Source organism: Chaetodon auriga, chromosome 9, assembly GCF_051107435.1.
Source record: "Chaetodon auriga isolate fChaAug3 chromosome 9, fChaAug3.hap1, whole genome shotgun sequence".
Taxonomy (NCBI): Eukaryota; Metazoa; Chordata; class Actinopteri; order Chaetodontiformes; family Chaetodontidae; genus Chaetodon; species Chaetodon auriga.
The window spans coordinates 17888669-17906565 of NC_135082.1; the positions used below are offsets into that span (position 1 = coordinate 17888669).

Here is a 17897-nt window from a genome sequence, read left to right on the forward strand (position 1 = left end):
CCCGCCTGTGCTTCAGTCTGCGTACGGACAACATTACCCAGTGTTCTAACATCCCATCATAACTACGGGAAATGTAGTTTTTAATGCAAAGTTACGAATACGGAAGCCACGTAAACAGAAGTTAGGTGTTTTGCATGTTTACAAATGGCATCTGAAAACTTCCGCGGATGTAAAAGACAGTGTAGCTTAGTAACAGTTTGAGTTTGTTTGAGGACATACCATGTAAGTTTATACCCGACTGTAGTTGGTTCAGCGGGCTGTGATTGTTGCGCCCTCTAATGGTTTAATTCGCATAAACAGCCACAATCTTCCAGAGATGATAAAAATACCCAAACACGCTCTACAAATAACAAAGAAATACAAACACCTGAGCATAAAAACGGGTAATTTTAACTCACAAGAACGGCATGACTGATTTTATTTGTTAGATTACAAAATCTAAGCCTCTTGAAAATACATACAATTTACAAAGAGAAATTCAGTGTACCCTGAAATGTAAAGTGGTTGAAATGGCAGTGAGTTCATTTCAATATCAAAACTAATCGAAACATCTTTGCTTAGCTTACAAGATCATTTGTAGGTTTGCAAATTCACAGAGAACAGTAACATGACAACATGCACATGAAATCAGCTTCAGCAAACATGATCTGAGGAATGATGATGGGCAGAACGATATTAATTAGACATAAAATTGGAAGTACTTGTAGTGCTTTCCTACTTTTTGAGTGTGATCTACCATCAGAACTACGTTATAAATTAAACATCTTTTTAATGAAGTATGATACTCAACTACTGGTAGAAAGACAGAATCTTCAGAAAAGGCTGCAGAGACAGTTAAGGGCAAGGCTTAAGTTTGTTTTAAGTTAACTTTGTATTGAATGCTTTTTTCCTAATAATCTTACCTCAATGAAAACAAGATGGTCACCACTTTGAAGAATTGGACAAGAATATTATAAGACATCACACTGAAGAAGTAATAGTGGGGATATGTGTCGGTCTATTCCTCAAAAGAGCTATTTTTGGACTCTTACAGGTTTAATGCTCTATAAATCTCATTTTAACTTCTTAATCAAGACACGGCACTTCTACTTGAGTTGGAAACACTCTGAGATTGAACTTAATGAGTTAAAAAATCACATTGTAAAACCTAAAAATGGATAGTTTTGAAGACTCTAGTAATACTTTAAAATCTCAGAGTGTGATTGGTCCATATGTTTCATCTTAATGCCACACTCTTTATCCAGGTTGTCATTGTATGGTGGTAGCTTCAGCTTCTGCATTCAAAGTGCCTGAAAACACGTGAAGCAATGTGATTCATAGTCTTGTTAATCCAACAAAAAAGTTGATTATATATATTTTTACCTAACTACAAAACAATACGCAAGCCATGGGGCAGTGTCAACATCATCACTCCATCCATTATCTTCTAAGACTTTAAAACATAAAGCCCCACTATGTTAGTCTGTTGGAGTATTTGCTTACAATGGACTGAAGCTTTGCATCACCTGTGATTGTTCAATGGAACAGAACATTAATATCCTCCACCCGCCAGGTCCAGCAGGGACCCGGCAGCCTCCTGGGCCTCGGCATCGAGCTGAAGGATCTCCACAGTTTCCAGGTCCAACTCGGTGTCACCCGGCAGCACCAGGTACTGGTGAGAGTGGTAATAGTGTAACTCGATGTACCCGCTGTCTGACAGGGGGTCCTTCTCCATCCCCTCGCTGACCTCCTCCTGCTGGTATTCAACCGACTCCATGGTGACAAGCTCCTCGTGATCTGGGGTCAAAGGGCACGGTGGGTTTTCGGAGAAAGTTGGGTTGCCATTGGTCAAGGTTTGCGGTGAGGGCGTGGAGAGGAGGAGGGTGTGAGAAAGCGGATCTGCGAAGAAGGAAGAAGGAAATGATCGATCACAGTGTCGAAGCAGAAAACGACATTAATACTGATCATGTGTTTTCACACAGGTCGGCCGAACGACCACTTGTCAGAGTCTTCAGCGAGTTTGTGGGCATATGTAGCGCATAGGCTGGGAGACAAAACGAGGGGACATAAAGGGGACCGAGCCAGGCTATTGCTGGGTTGCCAAGGTAATAGAAGGTGGTTGCCATGACAACAGAACACAAACACAGGAACGACGTGGCGTGCTGAGAAAGCTGCAGAGCGAATAAAGGCTGCAGGTCATAAACGTGTCACAGAGAGCTGTTAGGCCACTGATAAAATAACGTGGACTGACAGACATTCATAAAGGGTCAAAAATCTCAGCTCTTGCACTAATGAAGTGACATAAGCCTGCTGTGAGTCTCATCTTCATCACTGACCTGAGATCTGAAAAGCGTCACACACCGCAGGCACCCCAAATTCACCTTCCTCCAACCTGCACACAACATGGCAAGACAGTTAGACAGCTGGACAAATACAATGATACATAATGATCAATTAAACATGCAGTTAAATATTCATAAAAAAAGATGAGTTGATGATGAATACTTGTCTGTTGCACATCTGTAAACTGAGTGACGTTACTCACAGTGTAGGCTTCTGTATCAGATTGCTGTTGGTGCTGTGATAACTGTGGGTCTTCCTCAGCACCTCGAGGAGCGCCGGCCGATACTCTGGACACACACACCACAGCGATCCCTTCCCAACCGACTGAAACAAATACAGGAAAGCGCTTGAAACATTCAAAGTGCACCCGCCCACGCAAAGATGTTAGATATCAGTCTAGCATTTTAAGGCAGTTTAAATGCTGACTTGACTGCAGAGCACATCTGGATTCAGTGTGTTACTCAAGGACATTTCATAGGGATGCTTGAACCTCCGTCCTACAGTGCTTTACTGCCTACATGACCTGGTTGGTCTTAATGTGGCGAACGCTGAGTCATGTGCCCACCTGGCTCTTGTCCCTCTGGATGCGACGGAAGCTCTTGCTCAGGGACAGGTTGTGTCTAACAGAGTTCCTCCAGCCTCCAGAGGCTGTCCTGTAGTAGGGGAAATTGTTCACAATCCACTCGTAGATGTCCTTCACTGGAAGCCTCTTGTCAGGGGAGTCTTCTATTGCCATGAAAATCAGACTACTGAATGAGTATGGTGGCTTGGACTGAGCAGGAGGAAGAGGATGGGTAGCTGTGGAGGGCTCTAAATGAGGCAGTAGTGCCATTTTGGGGAGGGGCTGCAGTGGGAGCAGGTTGCCCCTCTGATGCAGCCAGCTGAGGCATGTCAGGTCATCCTGGTCAGACATGTTTGCCGGGCTGAGGCACTGTGTGTTTTGTCCTTTGAGGCACTGAGATGCTGTGCAGTGTGAAAGAGGGGAGGAAGAGTGGATAGACTCTGCTGTTGCTGGGGAAAGTGAGGTCGGGGATGGGGGGAATGAAATAGGTGAAAGTGGGAGTGAAATATGGCCATCTGAGCAGGTCTGCTGTGGTGAGGAGGAGAGAGGCAGGATACCTCCAAAAGTGGTAGGACATGGTGACGAGGGTGGCAGTGCCTGAGAGCTATTCTCCATCTCTCTCCCAGGAGGAAACGTCCAGGATCATTCAGCTGTGCCAGTGCTGGAAGATACAACGGAAATCCCCGTTATTGCTCTGAGGACTGATTCATGTCAATCAGGATTAAAACTTTGCACAAAGGACTTCAGTCTGAAAATCACAATTGCCTTAAAGGGCTTTACAATGTGTACAGCACCCCGAGGACAAACCTCCAAACACCCTCTTTAAGGACAGACAGACATAACAATTGTGACATTACACTGTAAGTATTTCTATTGATTTTGTCTGTTTTTTTTTTTTTTTTGAAGGGATAGTAAATCAAAACAAAAACATTCAAACATGGAGGTTAAGTTCTCCACCTTCATTTCAACGAAAAAAACAACAGACTAAAAGATGGAAAAAGCAAGAGAAAGAAGAAAAACCAGCTTGAATTAGTTAAATGTTAGCTATCCGTTCCCACCAGATCATCCACTAAACGTTCAAAGTTCACTGTGTCCACTCTTACAGGCACCGACCATGTCCCGTTTCCATGAACAGAGCGTGGACAGTGGACAGGTGTACCACTCTTACAGTCATTGCTGCTCGTGGCTCCACATACTGAAGGTGCGCTGGCATCGATTAGCAGCTTTTAACAAACTAATAATAGACTTATTGCATGCAAAATCAAACTGATGAGGCTCTGAAAGTTTGCGTATGATGCCACATGGCTCTACAATGCACTCCAGGAGGCAAATGGCGGAACAATATAAAGTTTCATTTAGTCAGGAAAGCCGCCTTTTCCCCTCACAGGTAACCCACTCGGTGATGTTTGCTAGTTCTTCAAATGCATAACATTCACAAGCTACTCACCGAATTACCAAACCGATAATTCTGGCAAAATTCAGAGCTCCTTTTATGTCCAACACACGTCGTTCAAAAGTTAAAGGTGAAATTGCGCCGTTGAGTCGGAGCCGGACGCCTCTCCCTCCGCGGTCTGTTGCTGTCCGGGGTTTCCCTGGAAACCACAAGGACGCTCTGCAGCGTGTGCGCGCCCAGGCGCGCTCCCGCACCCACTGCACGGTCCCACCAATATCAAACAACAGTGGGGAGACAGTCACCATACCAGAAAGAAAAATAACTGTTCCCTAATGTGAAATACTAAGTAGCCAAGTAGTAACAGTAGTAAAATGGTGGGTAGTGTAAAATTACCAGTGATGAAAGAAGTATTCAGGAAGAAACACTGTTAAAAGATGTGCATTTAAAATATACTTAGGGAGACATTTGTACTGTGTATCAGCAAAATATATTACAAGCAGTCAAACTGAAGCATAACGACTCGTGTCATTTTTGTATTTTAGAGTATACTACTGGATTATTATCACTGCATTAATGTCTAAACAGCATTTTAACATCTCATGTCGAGGTGGGTTAAATTCTAACACTTCGGTATACTTGTTGGCTGCTTTCATCAGTAAAAAATGTATATGACACAAGCTCTTCCATTTGTGTGTAAATGTAGTGGATTAAAAGGTACAGATCTAAATTAGCATTGTTCGGAGGAAACATTAATCAGATACAACAAATGAAAACAAATACATTTCCCAACAAAACAGCCAGGAGAAAAAAGCATCAGAAACGTAAAATCGAATGCACAAAGCTAAATATATTTATTTGTTTTCTCTACAAAAATCCAAACATTGTCATGCTTTGTCAAATGTAGATAAATAAAATCCAGGACTTACAAGAGAAAGGGAGATAATGCAGCAACATTACCGTATCAGAAACGTGGCACTCGAATCACCGGTGTACTGCGCATTTCTGCCTGTGTGGCGTAAATACTGGAAAACATCTCCAGAAACATCATATAAAAAGGAAATTTGAACTGAGTTATGACTTAACAAATTTCACAATGAAAGCCCTTCTTTTAAAAGTTAGGTGGCCCAAAAAAAGCATTTGTCAGTGTTACTGTACACTCAGGGAGGAAGACAACGGTCTTCCAGTGAGACATTTTCTGCATCACACTTTGTGGTTAAATCAGTGAGACCACTGCATCACGAACAAGTCCATCTGACAAGCTCAACACACACTGCCATTCAACACTGTCAACATATGTTCTGAGTTTACTGACAAAAGAGCATATAAATGCAGGTGTACAAACACAGCAACAACCACATCTTTTTTTGGGTCCAATACACTTGGACTTCAGGTTATTAAACGCCTCACGGTCACCTGATCAAGTGGGAGGTTAACCAATATATAATGACTGGCTGAAAGACTGCAGCAGCCACAGTGATATAAAGGCGGAACTGAGGTTTGGCACTTGATCCAGTTCCCATGGAGTCCGAGGAGAGAGAAGGAAGGATCTTCATTTTCAGGGATCGAACCTGTGAAGAAAGCACCATTTTTAAACCTGGAAATCAGGCTAAAACTGAAAATGTATAAGTCACAAACATGGCTTGATTAAAGGAAAAGTCCTAGATTTTGTAACAAAATCCATCTACCAGTATGTCTAAAGTTCTCTTATATAAATGCTACATCTTCTTTATATAATTTGTACAAAAACTGCATGATGTCATTTTGTAGGAGGTGTTGGATTAAAAATTGAAAAGAAGCATGGATTAAATGCATTACTGATGCAATAAAAACAGGTTAATCAGTTACTCCTTTCTTAAGCCATACGCTCTTCTTTCCTCAAAGTTCTTTGTATGTTTTTTTGGTAAAATATTGTCACATACATAACGTAATTGGTAATTGTTATGGTATTTTAGTAACTAAGTGTAATATAGTGCAATAATGCAAAACAAGATAATGCTGAATAATGCTAAAAGCTGGTGTATTTTGTTGTTGCACTGGACAACAAAGTGTATTTATCACACTTACTGTTTGCACTGTAAAGCCTAAACCTGAGGGCTTTCACACCTATTATATTACAGGTATATACTAGATGCCAATAATATTTAAAAACAGATATGGATTTAAGTTTGGTGTGAGTCAGCTGTCCTCGTTCCTTTGTGAATTCTGTCTATTTGGTTCTTCATTATTCTCTTTTTAAACACACTGGGAAAGAACAATTAAAATGGGAAAAAAAACAGAATCTAAATATGTGAAAATCTGACCTACTTATTGAATAGAATTAAGTATAATTACATCGGCAATTAAATCTGAACTAAAAATAGGCCATGCTGAAGAAACAATACCGTTGTGGGTTGGAAATTCATAGTTTTGTAGTTGTGCAATGATCTAACTTGATTGAGCAGAAACTAGTCACAGTGATTTGGTCTTCAGTTTTAAGAAAATAAGTTTCACCATTTCAAATACTTCAGATTTCTAAACATAGTGGATGATGCCAATAAGGACTCAAAATACTTACAATGAAGAACATAAGGGCACACGAGGACCAGGCAAGACCCACATAATAACCATCACTGCCAAACACTAAGCCACACAGCATTGTGAAGATCATCCTACAGGAGACACATAAAAACTGTTAAAACATTTTACATCATCTCAACATGAATTTATAATGCAACTAACATGGACCAGCTTACATTTAAAAGCATTAATCACAACAGTTTAGTTATAACACACAAAAAGATCTGGTCTAAATCTAACCATCATGCACGACTTGATATTTACCCAACATATTTGTATCCACTGTAGGCAATAAGGTCAAAGGTCGACAGATCGCTGTGGACTGTCAGCAGGTACAAACTGAACAACATCACCAAGACCTCGATGATGACCCACACAAGGGCAGTGCTGGCACACAGTCCAAGAACCTCTGGACTGAACCTACACACAAAGACAACACACACTTATTTCACTTATCAGTAATTCTGAGTCATAAAACAAATCAGACGGGGAGGAATTACTCACCTTTTTTGAATGCCGAGGGCCATTCCAGCAAGCAAAATGTAGGTGATGAAAGCCATTGCTAAAAGACAGAGAGTACGCATGATACGTCACGTGGCATCTAAACTGCTCTGCTATTGGTAATTACATATTTAAAGGAAACTTACTTGGTATGTAAAGATCAGGCGCGTTCACATCCTGTCTCGGAGTCAGCGGAGTGTCCCGATGATATCGAACTTCCCAATCCTCACAAGAACACACAAATACAGAGTGAATCATCCTGCAGAGTCTGACAGTGTTACATGCAAATGATGCTTGGTGCTCTTTTTTCAGCTGAAGGGTCTTCTGCTTTCCTCACATTAAACAGTGACATGATTGAGGCATTCACTATATGAAAGATATAATCGTCTATATTATTGTTACTGTCAACAAATTCCATAAAAAGAATAAAACCAAGAGTGTGTGTATAATTTTTAATACTTTCCACCTTCTGTACCCTGTCTGTGGCAGTAAGAAGCCTGTTTCTTCCAACTGAAGGTGTAAATCTTATAAATAGGTCCAAAATGTATAGTTTACAAAACACTGAATTTATTTTTTAAAAAACAAAACAAACAGGACTAAATACTTCGTTAGGGACTAATCCAGCTGTGGATGTGGTATTTACAGCAGCAGGGCATCATATGTGGGATCAACTCAAAGTAAACCACAGTGCCCATGTTCATGGCAATGACGGAAGATGTCATACAGTGCAACAGTGTGACTCATTGATGTGTTTCACAGTTTAACAGCGTATTTGACAAGAAGGATCAATTTATTGTTTGTTTTGGTAGTTTTGTTGACAATAAGAAAAATATTGAATATTACCTGCCTTATCCTATAAATTCACTACAACTATGAGGTACTCTATGCAGAGTTAAAATTACAACCAAGCTGTAATGGCTGTAAATACCAAGTATTAGTGCATACAGTAGTATTCAGGTCAAACAGTACATGTTATGTGACCGTGGTCTTGTAAGGAGAGTTTGCACTCTGTGTGGTTCATACATTATCAGAGCACAGAATGTTTAATGATAATAATGAATAAGCTCAAGTGTGTGGGAATTTACTGAGTACAATGTGCTTTTATAACCACACAGGCAATCACAGCATTATCGCATTCAGAAATAAAGCTGGAGCAGTGATTAAGTGGCTGATTATCTTGTTTGCATGCTTTCAACGTGATAGGCGTTTGAACATAAGATACCAGTTTTATCATCATGGAGTCTTGGCACTATAAAATGTTTCTGTGCTGTCCAGTACACTGATACAGGACAAAGTCTGATGGGGTGAATGGTTCTGATTACCTGATGTGTATACGGGAACATGAGGATCATAAGTTTCTTCAATACATATCTGGTGTCGACGGCAAAGAAGTATTTCAGCTTGTTCACAGACATGTATCTGCTGATCTGAAAGGCAAAGGAAGTGCAAACGTTAACTTAACAGATGAGGTGTGACAGTCTGCCAAAGCTAATAAGTACAGCTGAGTCACCGTCATTTTAAAGAAGGCTGCGCCTGCCCTCAGGGCTGTGCATCACCTTGGATTGACACCCAGTCTACGTACTTTGAACCACCTGCGTGTCAAAGTTGCCAATCCAGTAGAACAACATCAGTATTATTTATGTGCCATCCACAGGCGATACATTTACTTAGATTGTTCTTCCTTTGTTCCTGGGTGACGAAATTCATCGACTCTTATTTTATAGGAGAAAACGGGCCAGAAAATGGTCTGTTTGACTGAAAAACTGTCAACTAAAAATGACCTGTCTGAGACGCTAAAGTTTCAATTGTGAAAGGGCTCTGAAAGTGACTAATGTCTGGCAAAGAGGGTTGGAGAGTATCAGACTGCTCCTGGGGAGTGACCATGTCGATGAAAGAATACATCTGTGTGGTTCTCAAGACATCATCATCAGAATGTGTTTAGAGTGCCTTTAAACCAGGGACAGGGACCAGGGTCTCAGTTGGGTAATTGCCAATTACCCAACTGAGACTTTGACCTTATTTATAGGTTACTGTGTCAACAACCCATCCACCTTCATTCAAACACATACAGTACAGGACATCACATCTGGAGGAACCCTATAAATGTCCTGCATTTTCTCACCTCTTTGTTTACCATATCCTTTCCTTGACTGGCCAATGACGAGCCGTACATCATTGCAGCATTGGCCATTGGGTCAGCAAACAGGCTGTCCACTCCAGTACCTCCATGCATGTCATTTGTGGGTCCCATATTGTACCCAGGGGTGTAGTATCCTTGACTGTTCATCGCTGGTGCTGCAGAGCTGGTATCTTCAAACAGGACAGAATCTGCTGAGGGTGGAGCTGCGCGGGCTCTTGGTTTAGCTGTGGAAAACATGTATACAACAGAGAAAATTGTGTGAATTTTGCATTTATATGAAAAAAATAGTCCAAAATGACTGATGATCTTTCATATTGTTACTAGTTTATCATCCACAATACCAAACACAAACATGCACTTAAATCAACCCTAACTGGCTGACATGTCAGTCCGATCACTTCAGACACTCCAAACATATGCTGAACAAGAAACAAGCAATGCTTTGTGATGACTAAGATAACACAAGGAGGTCCTTCATTGATGCTTTTTGTTGAGACTTTGCAGGAACTTTATTTAATTTCACTACAGTTACTCCAAACACGTGCCCCATCTTAAAATTATTACAGGAGTGATGCACAATGTCTTCCAAGGTCTACAATCAGTGCTCTACTGAGAACTAATGCAGTGTGATAATACACTCAATCCTATCTTCACAAAGGTTGATTCATCTTTGACACTGACATCTTGGATGTAGTTTGAGGTGCTTTTGAATTGTACCACGTGTGTTTCTTATATTTTGTCCATCCCTTGTATATCAGTTACAGTAGATATTACAATCTTCATGAAGGTAACATTTATTGAAGTATTGGTATATTAGACTGCATTCCTGATGTTTAGCTGTACCTAATCAAGTAGAATGTCTTGATGGTATGTTGAGCCCTCTGTGTCTTACCCTCGTAAGAAAATAGGAAGTAGACACTACGGGTGGATATTTTGCAAATTTTCTGCACGGCTGATAACTGATGGTACTATGATGATTCACATTTCCACTTACTTGCTCGGTACCCATGATGTGGCAAGTCCATTGTGACGTTCACTGCGCTGACGTTAGCTTAAAATAAAAACAATTACACGTTAGCCCCATTTCAGCTTGTTTGACGCTCAGTTACACTAAGTCGGCTTGGTCAGCAAGCTAAATAATGCACTGGGATGTTGTGCCACAGCTAACATTGATAGCATTACATTGCTTGATATCAGTAACCGACTAGCTTGGAACACTTTTATGCTAAGACTTGCTAGCTACCAAGCTAACCTACGTATAAACTTACTTAACGGTAATCACTGTTGTAGCCAGTTAATGCTAGTTACCTAGCCAGGCGAGCTAAGTTAATAACATCATATTTTCAAGTAATACTCGGTATGGCCGCACAGGAAACAACATATATTCAACAGTAGCATTCAAAAAGTACACACAACTTTTCTACGGGATAATATTATGATTATTAAGTAAATGACGAGCATACGAGCACTTACCTACACAGCTAACGTTGTTAGCTAGCTACGTGGCTACCAGACTGTTCGGGCTGATCCCACCCATCCACAGCGGTTGGTTGACTTCAGTGTGCCTGCGTGGCAGAAAACGCTGTAAGTAAAAGACACAGTTCACAGTACACAGTTGTACCAATACACAGAGTGAAGACTCTTTGTACTTCTACGTGAGAGTGTACTTACAGCAGGGAAGGTGACATTTCACTCTTAGGATTATACAAGTTTAATACATCTCTGAGCAGAAAAAATTACTGGAACAACACCAGAGATAAAACGATGTATTTTAAAACACACAGGTAGACTCACAGAAAAGTGGTGGGGGCAAGAGGGCAAACGTGAACTTTATTTTTATACTGAAAAAGATTTTGCACTCAAAACGTGACAGAATATATAGATAGATTAAATCCTAATGCATTGCCAGACCACCTACAGCATTGTTATACTCATTACAGCTTAATGCACGACGTCAAGTCAGTTTTATTTATTTATTTCAGACCAGAGAGGTAATCAAGTACATTCACTGGTACTCTGCTTAAGTCCAACCTTGAGGTACTTACACTCTCCTACATTTTAGTCTGTCCTAATTATCCCATGTGGTTGAAGTTACTACATACTTTGCTGATGAAGATTTCTTAAATGCAAACACAGGATGAGTTCATAAAACTTTTGACACTTTTAAATACTAAAAATAAGATTAAAAAAAAAAAAAACAACTAAAATAAACATGAAATAAAATAAAAACTTTTTTTTAAAAAATCTACTACTTTGACTACTGTATTGATACTTTTAATGATCTATACTCTCCCGTGTTCTTTTACTCCTATTAAGTCAGTACATTTTACTGCTAATACTGTACGTTAAAAAATTGAATGCCAGGCTAACGAGAAGTGATATACAACATTTCCCACACTATTTACAGTAAGAATGTGGTATTTGAATTATAGTAATATGACATTTCATTCAAATATAATTCAGTCAAAGTCATCATTAATTGATATTATGACTAGCAAAAGTTACATACATATAGTACATTAACAGTACTTCAACAAACATGATCTTGACAGTCAGATCTGTCTTGTACAGGAATGTTCAAAAACTGCTCTGTACAATCACAGTAAGATAGTCAACGGCTATCCATGGCACTTATGCATGAACTGCAACACCCACCAAATAAATGTACTCAAGTGGGTAGCATCAGGATGCTGTTATACTCTATTGAGCACGTGTGTGTGTGGGATGTGTGTGTGGGTGTGTGGGTGTGGATGAGTTGTGTGAATACATGTGGAGATTTTTAGGGTGAGTAAGTGGCAATGGAATCTAAACTTCCTTCATCCTCGGAAACCGCCTGAAAATGCTAACTTTTGGAGGGAAAATGTGGTGTAAAACAGAAACCAACAACTTATTCACACTCTCATAGGTGCATATACATAAAAAAAAAAATCATTTTAGGAATTATCAAAATGGGCGTGTCTGTTGAGCATACCTTTCCTGATCAGATAAATAATAAATGAAACAACCAGTGGATCAATGGAAGTGTTATCAAGGCAAAAAAGTATCCATGTTGTGACATGTCCCAATTAGAGGCACAGCAAGCGTGTCATCATTGCATTCCTGAAGCTTTAGTCATCTGACGCTCACCTTTACTCTATATTCCCTTCACTTGATACCATCAACCACACTGACGAGAAAGAAAAAAAAAAAAAAAAAACATCCTGCATGTGTGTCCTTATTATTACAGGGTGTCATATCAGAATCTAAAATATGAGACTCAGCCGTCAAATGGAGAGATGAGCAACAAGTATAGAGCTGGTTAAATGCCATGCTGCTGGCAGTTTCAGTTTTGGTCTCAACTGTCATTCATAAGTTATGAAGAGGTCAAAGCCCACAATTCAATGTCCCAACTCATATATAGATGAGGATAATTCATCTGCACAGAACCAGGCTTTTTCAGTGGACTAGAAACTGTCTTTGCAATTATCTTTAATGACTCTTTAAAAAAGAAAAAGAAAAAGACAATCCTTATTCCTCAGGGAAGAATTAGCAGTAATGTGAGACACTGGTTCAACAGTCAGCAGCTAGGAGAAATCAGCCCTTGCCGGGAACTCTGTCCTTGGGGGCTGCAAGGTCAGCAGCTGTTGTGTCAGACTAAGCTTACCGAATCTACAGTATGCATTTTTTGAGTCTGTACTAGGTACTACATTGTGCTTGCAAGTAAAAAAGAGTCGTTGAAACGGATGGTGAAATAATCGAGCAGCTTTGTGGCAACTAACTGACTCATCTCCACAGGCATGCGTGCACACTGATGTGGTTTGTAAAGTGAGAGTGACTGCAGAAAACCTCAGCACAATTAGGCACACATAGCTTTGCCCACACTTTATAATCTATTTCATTACCCATCCTGTAGTATATATACAACCTTGAAATTCATTCATATTTAAGATATACAAGTAGCAGTTATTGCCTTCCTGCTGTTTTTCTCATTATAAGAGTATTAACTATAGTAAGACCTGATAGCTGTATGATGAGAGACATGGTGCACTTAAGTCATTTTATGTAAAAGTATTTTTAAGTCCATAAATTTCACTTTAACCTAAGTATTATATAGTAGTATTATATATTAGGAAGATAATCCATGTTTAACTGCAGTTGAAATCAATCACTGAATACATATGCTTTAATCATTTCAAGATATTCACCGTTATAAAATGGATCTGAAAATGAAAACTAGATATTTTAAGTTGACTTAACTAGAAATAAATAAATAAAAAATATATTGATTTACATTAAATTAATGATGAACGATTATGTGATTTCAATTTGAAGTTTTGAAGATTTGAAGTTAGTCATTTTGATTTGACTGAGTATTATACTTTTAGCCACAGTTAAAATGATATTTATTTACAACTTTCCACAGGCATTGAAAATGGAGGGACTATGCGTGTATTTGCAGTGATTTAAAAAAAAAAAAAAAAAAAAAAAAAAAAAAAAGACGTAACGATTACAGCTAATCTTTACTCATTTCAAACTTTTGTTTCTTTGCTTTTCCCAAGCATGCCCTTATTTTTGAACTACACATTTAACCTTAACGTAAGCAGCCTATTATATAGGCCTAAGTGATATTACATAAGTGACAGTACTTCCACTGGAGTAGGAAACTGTAATAGTATTTCAACCACAGCATGAGATTCACAGAGCAGGAAAACAGCACCTATCATCGATAAGGTGAGGCGACTTTTTCTGTGTGAGGAATCCCGTGTGCTACTCTCAGGAGGAAACTCTCACCAAATATGGTCAATGACGTCAAGCACGTGGTAGGATTCGTGAGAGATTCCAGACAACACTATTTCCCGTAACCTCGGAGGGGCGTGGTGAACCTATAGTGCCGCTTTAAGAGTTTACAACCTCACAATCATTGCCAGACTTTGGCTTCTGGATGTATGACTAAGGACGAGAAGATGTACTGAGAGTTGTTTTCGAAAGTTTTAGGGCGATTTGAAAAAAAACGCGGAGACATTTGCTTCCTTGTTCACCCCTTCAAACACAACCGTTTGGACTTTACCGATTTACCGCAATAAGGTGGGCTTACCCCAAGTTTGAATTGACATACGAGACTCAACCCGAAAGTACTTTCGTGAGACCTGAAGCCTTATACAGCCCCAGCTGGATCCACTTTTCTTCTCTTTTAAACAGCAAGGATGTATCGAAACTTTGGGAGTCAAGGAAGAGGCAACCCGGCGTACACCGGCAGCGTCTCTGGGTCAAACTCTGTGTCTCTGGGAAGCACCAGCACCTCAACTACACAACAGGAACAGGTAGGTGTGCTGTCGCTAAACTAGGTTACAGGTTATCACAGAAACTTGTGGGTCAATTAGGTGACCCAGAATGTAAATGAAACCGTGAAAGTAGAAAAAAAAGATGTGAATTTCAAGCTACAGTAAAGTAACAAACCTGTAATAGTTTTAATTTCACATCATATGTAATTTTTGTGTAGTTATACAATTATTATACTATATTTGTATGTAATAAAATGTTAAACTGAGTATGTAGTAATATAATAATTCTTCATCTTCACCATGAGTTATTTATTTTGTCATTGATCACATTTTAGATTTAGATCTTGTTACAGTTCTTGTCCACTAACTTTTTACTTCTAACTTTCACTTTTCCAGAAATTTACAATGGCTGGCACAAGTCAGTTTGTACCAAGCCTCAATGCCATCACAACCAACCAGGACCTGCAGTGGTTGGTCCAGCCCTCCCTCATGCATCCACCAGGCCCTTCCCGGTCTCCAGTTCCGCCTTACCCAACCCTCTCAGGGGTACGACCGCTGGGTCCACAGCCTTCCCACTCCCCTCTTCTCAGACCAGGGGTCATAAGAGCAGCTGCCAACGCTACTGCTTCAGCAAGGCGCAGGATCGATGAACATGTAAGAAATAAGTCCTTAAATAGCTGAAACTTCATGGAGATATATAGCACCAAAAATATCTTTTGAAGAGACCCGTTTGAAAAGTGAGAGAAGTCAACCTGGGGGGGAAATAAAAGGAGCTCTCTTGGGATTGATATTTTCCCCTGAGGGAGATAGTGAGGTGTAGACAGTAGCTCGATCATTTCTGTATAACCAGTGTGTAATATCCTGTCATAGTCTATGACACAATTTATCCATTTCCTTTAGACTTACACATCACATGAATCCATTAAGAAATAGGACAGCATGAGATTATTTATGTTATCAACTCTCAGGTAATTTAAAAAGGAAAATTTACTCTCTGGATACAAACACACACTGTTTATGTTCTTTGATGGTATTTACTTTGAGCCAATGTTGACTCAGGAAAACGGTCACCTGTGACCTGTGACGCACTGCAAAGATTTGCTTTTTGTTCTCAGAGCAATGTTACGTCTCAGAACAAGATAGCATGGGTGTTAAAGTGACCCAGTTTCAACGAAACTTCAACCGTACAAACCATCATCGTCTTCATCAGCAGTGCAGTGTAATTCTGTGGTGCCATCGGGCACATGTTGGCACATATCCTCATCACAGACTCGTTCTTGGAGTTGTAATTTCATGGTACAGGAAGTGGACTGTCATGTGACTCACAGGGCAAGTCATTTTCTGTGACTCACACCTGAGTCACCACTGGGGTCTGAGTGTGACTCATCAGCCTGAAAGGGCGGGAAATATTGGATCAACAGCAGTTATTCAGTTGGGCGCTGGATGAAGTCAGAGTTAGGGTGTTACAAAGGCATAAAAGATCAGACATTTCAAAATCCTTCAGCCGCCATGACTGTGATGACTCAGAGCACACACATGGTGGTAGTGTTTCTCCTGTGTCATGTTGCCTATGGTGGACTCTGATTGATATTTTTGAATGAGTATTTTGGCCATAGCGAGAAGGTTTCACAATCCATCTTAGAACATTAAATTAAATTAATGACTCAGATTAACCTATTGTATGTATTTAAATCTGTTTTTTGTCTCTCTCTCTCATCAAAGTTATCTCATGAAGAGTTGGAAAGACGCAGAATCAGAAGGGAGCGGAATAAACTGGCAGCAGCAAAATGTCGCAATCGCCGCAGAGAACTAACAGACACACTGCAAAAAGTGAGTGAACATTATGCAAATGTGACAACATTCATGCTTGAAATACAAGGTATTGGTCTCAATCAGGCGTGAGATAATTTACATAAATGTCTGTCTTTCTCTGCTTTCCCCTGGTGTAGGAGACTGACCAGCTGGAGGATGAAAAGTCCCGTTTACAGAAGGAAATAACTCAATTACAAAAGGAGAAAGACAAGCTGGAGCTGGTCCTCGAGGCACACCGTCCCATTTGTAAGATAGAGGACTCCGATTCGGATTCTGACCCGAATCCATCAATTTCCTCTTTGGGAAGCATCAAAATGGAGCCAGTGGTCTCCAGGAGACCTGGTCCCTCAACCAAACTACCAGCGAAGATGGAGAAGCCCAAACCAAAGATAACTATCCCCAGCAAGTCTATGTCATCGTCTGCCTCTGCTGTTGCCACTGAATCAGAATCACTCCACACTCCGGTTCTTACATCCACTCCCTCTCTCACGCCCTTCACAGCTGCTATGGTTTTCACCTATCCCACTGCCCCGTTAGACGCCGGCACCTCCACCACATCCCATGCTGCATCACACCAGGAAAGCATCCCACAGCACCATGCCCCACAGCCCTGTGGCATAGCTCACCGCCGCAGCAGCAGCAGTGGTGACCAATCGGATCACTCCCTGCACTCCCCAACCATCCTCACTCTGTGATTGGCGGCCCATGTCATCCTGGCAAAAGGCTAATGTTCGCTAATATTCATCTTGATTGAGTCATTGCATGTGTATGTGTGTGTGTGAGACAAAAAGGATCTCTGGGAAACATGACAGAGATGAAAATGATGATCGTGATAAGCATTTCAAAATGAGCTCCGTGCATCTGCTTCATTTCATCTACTGTATTCAACAGCTGATTCTGTACTTAAACATGCAAATTAGTGGCATTATCAGAATATGAATGTTACACTCTTTTTAGTTTTGATATAAAGTCTTTATATTTCTCATTTTAAAAGCTATCAAAATGAGCATATTTGTATTTTATTATGAAAGCATTGCATGCAGAATATATTCTCTAAAGAATTACTGTGATAACTACATCTAATAATATATTAATAGTAATAATTCAGTATAATGTTGCATTTAATGACTTGTTACATTATTATGTCATGTTATGTAACACTTTATAAATGTCCTCAGCAGGGGAACTAGAACTTATACATGAATGGTCCTTATATTTTTCTATGAATCTTTTCAGAAGTCTAGTATTGTCTATGCAAATTATTGACCACTAAGGCTGGGCCGTAGGAGTTAATATAGATTATACAATCCCGTATTTATTTTTGAGAGTGTAATATATTTTTGGTAATGT

The 17897-nt window shown here is 40.0% G+C and overlaps 3 protein-coding genes across 3 annotated transcripts; 1 reads left to right on the forward strand and 2 right to left on the reverse strand.

Moving 5' to 3' along the window:
* Positions 1-1415: 1415 nt before the first annotated feature.
* LOC143326130 (uncharacterized) lies at positions 1416-4461 on the reverse strand. Its single transcript, XM_076739642.1, has 5 exons — positions 4332-4461; positions 2888-3545; positions 2525-2646; positions 2316-2371; positions 1416-1878 (listed from the first exon to the last, which is right to left on the reverse strand). The coding sequence occupies exons 2-5, from the start codon at positions 3497-3499 to the stop codon at positions 1532-1534; spliced, it is 1137 nt and encodes a 378-aa protein (XP_076595757.1). The 5' UTR covers positions 3500-3545; positions 4332-4461; the 3' UTR covers positions 1416-1531.
* Positions 4462-5104: 643 nt separating this feature from the next.
* Positions 5105-11023, reverse strand: yif1a (Yip1 interacting factor homolog A (S. cerevisiae)). The gene is made up of 9 exons (XM_076739872.1): positions 10948-11023; positions 10469-10525; positions 9457-9698; positions 8657-8761; positions 7481-7559; positions 7338-7395; positions 7098-7253; positions 6832-6925; positions 5105-5845 (listed from the first exon to the last, which is right to left on the reverse strand). The coding sequence occupies exons 2-9, from the start codon at positions 10497-10499 to the stop codon at positions 5687-5689; spliced, it is 924 nt and encodes a 307-aa protein (XP_076595987.1). The 5' UTR covers positions 10500-10525; positions 10948-11023; the 3' UTR covers positions 5105-5686.
* Positions 11024-14389: 3366 nt separating this feature from the next.
* On the forward strand, positions 14390-17466 carry fosl1a (FOS like 1, AP-1 transcription factor subunit a). The gene is made up of 4 exons (XM_076738779.1): positions 14390-14774; positions 15132-15389; positions 16458-16565; positions 16685-17466. Exons 1-4 carry the CDS (start codon positions 14658-14660, stop codon positions 17240-17242), a joined length of 1041 nt encoding a protein of 346 aa, XP_076594894.1. The 5' UTR covers positions 14390-14657; the 3' UTR covers positions 17243-17466.
* The last annotated feature ends 431 nt before the right edge of the window (positions 17467-17897 follow it).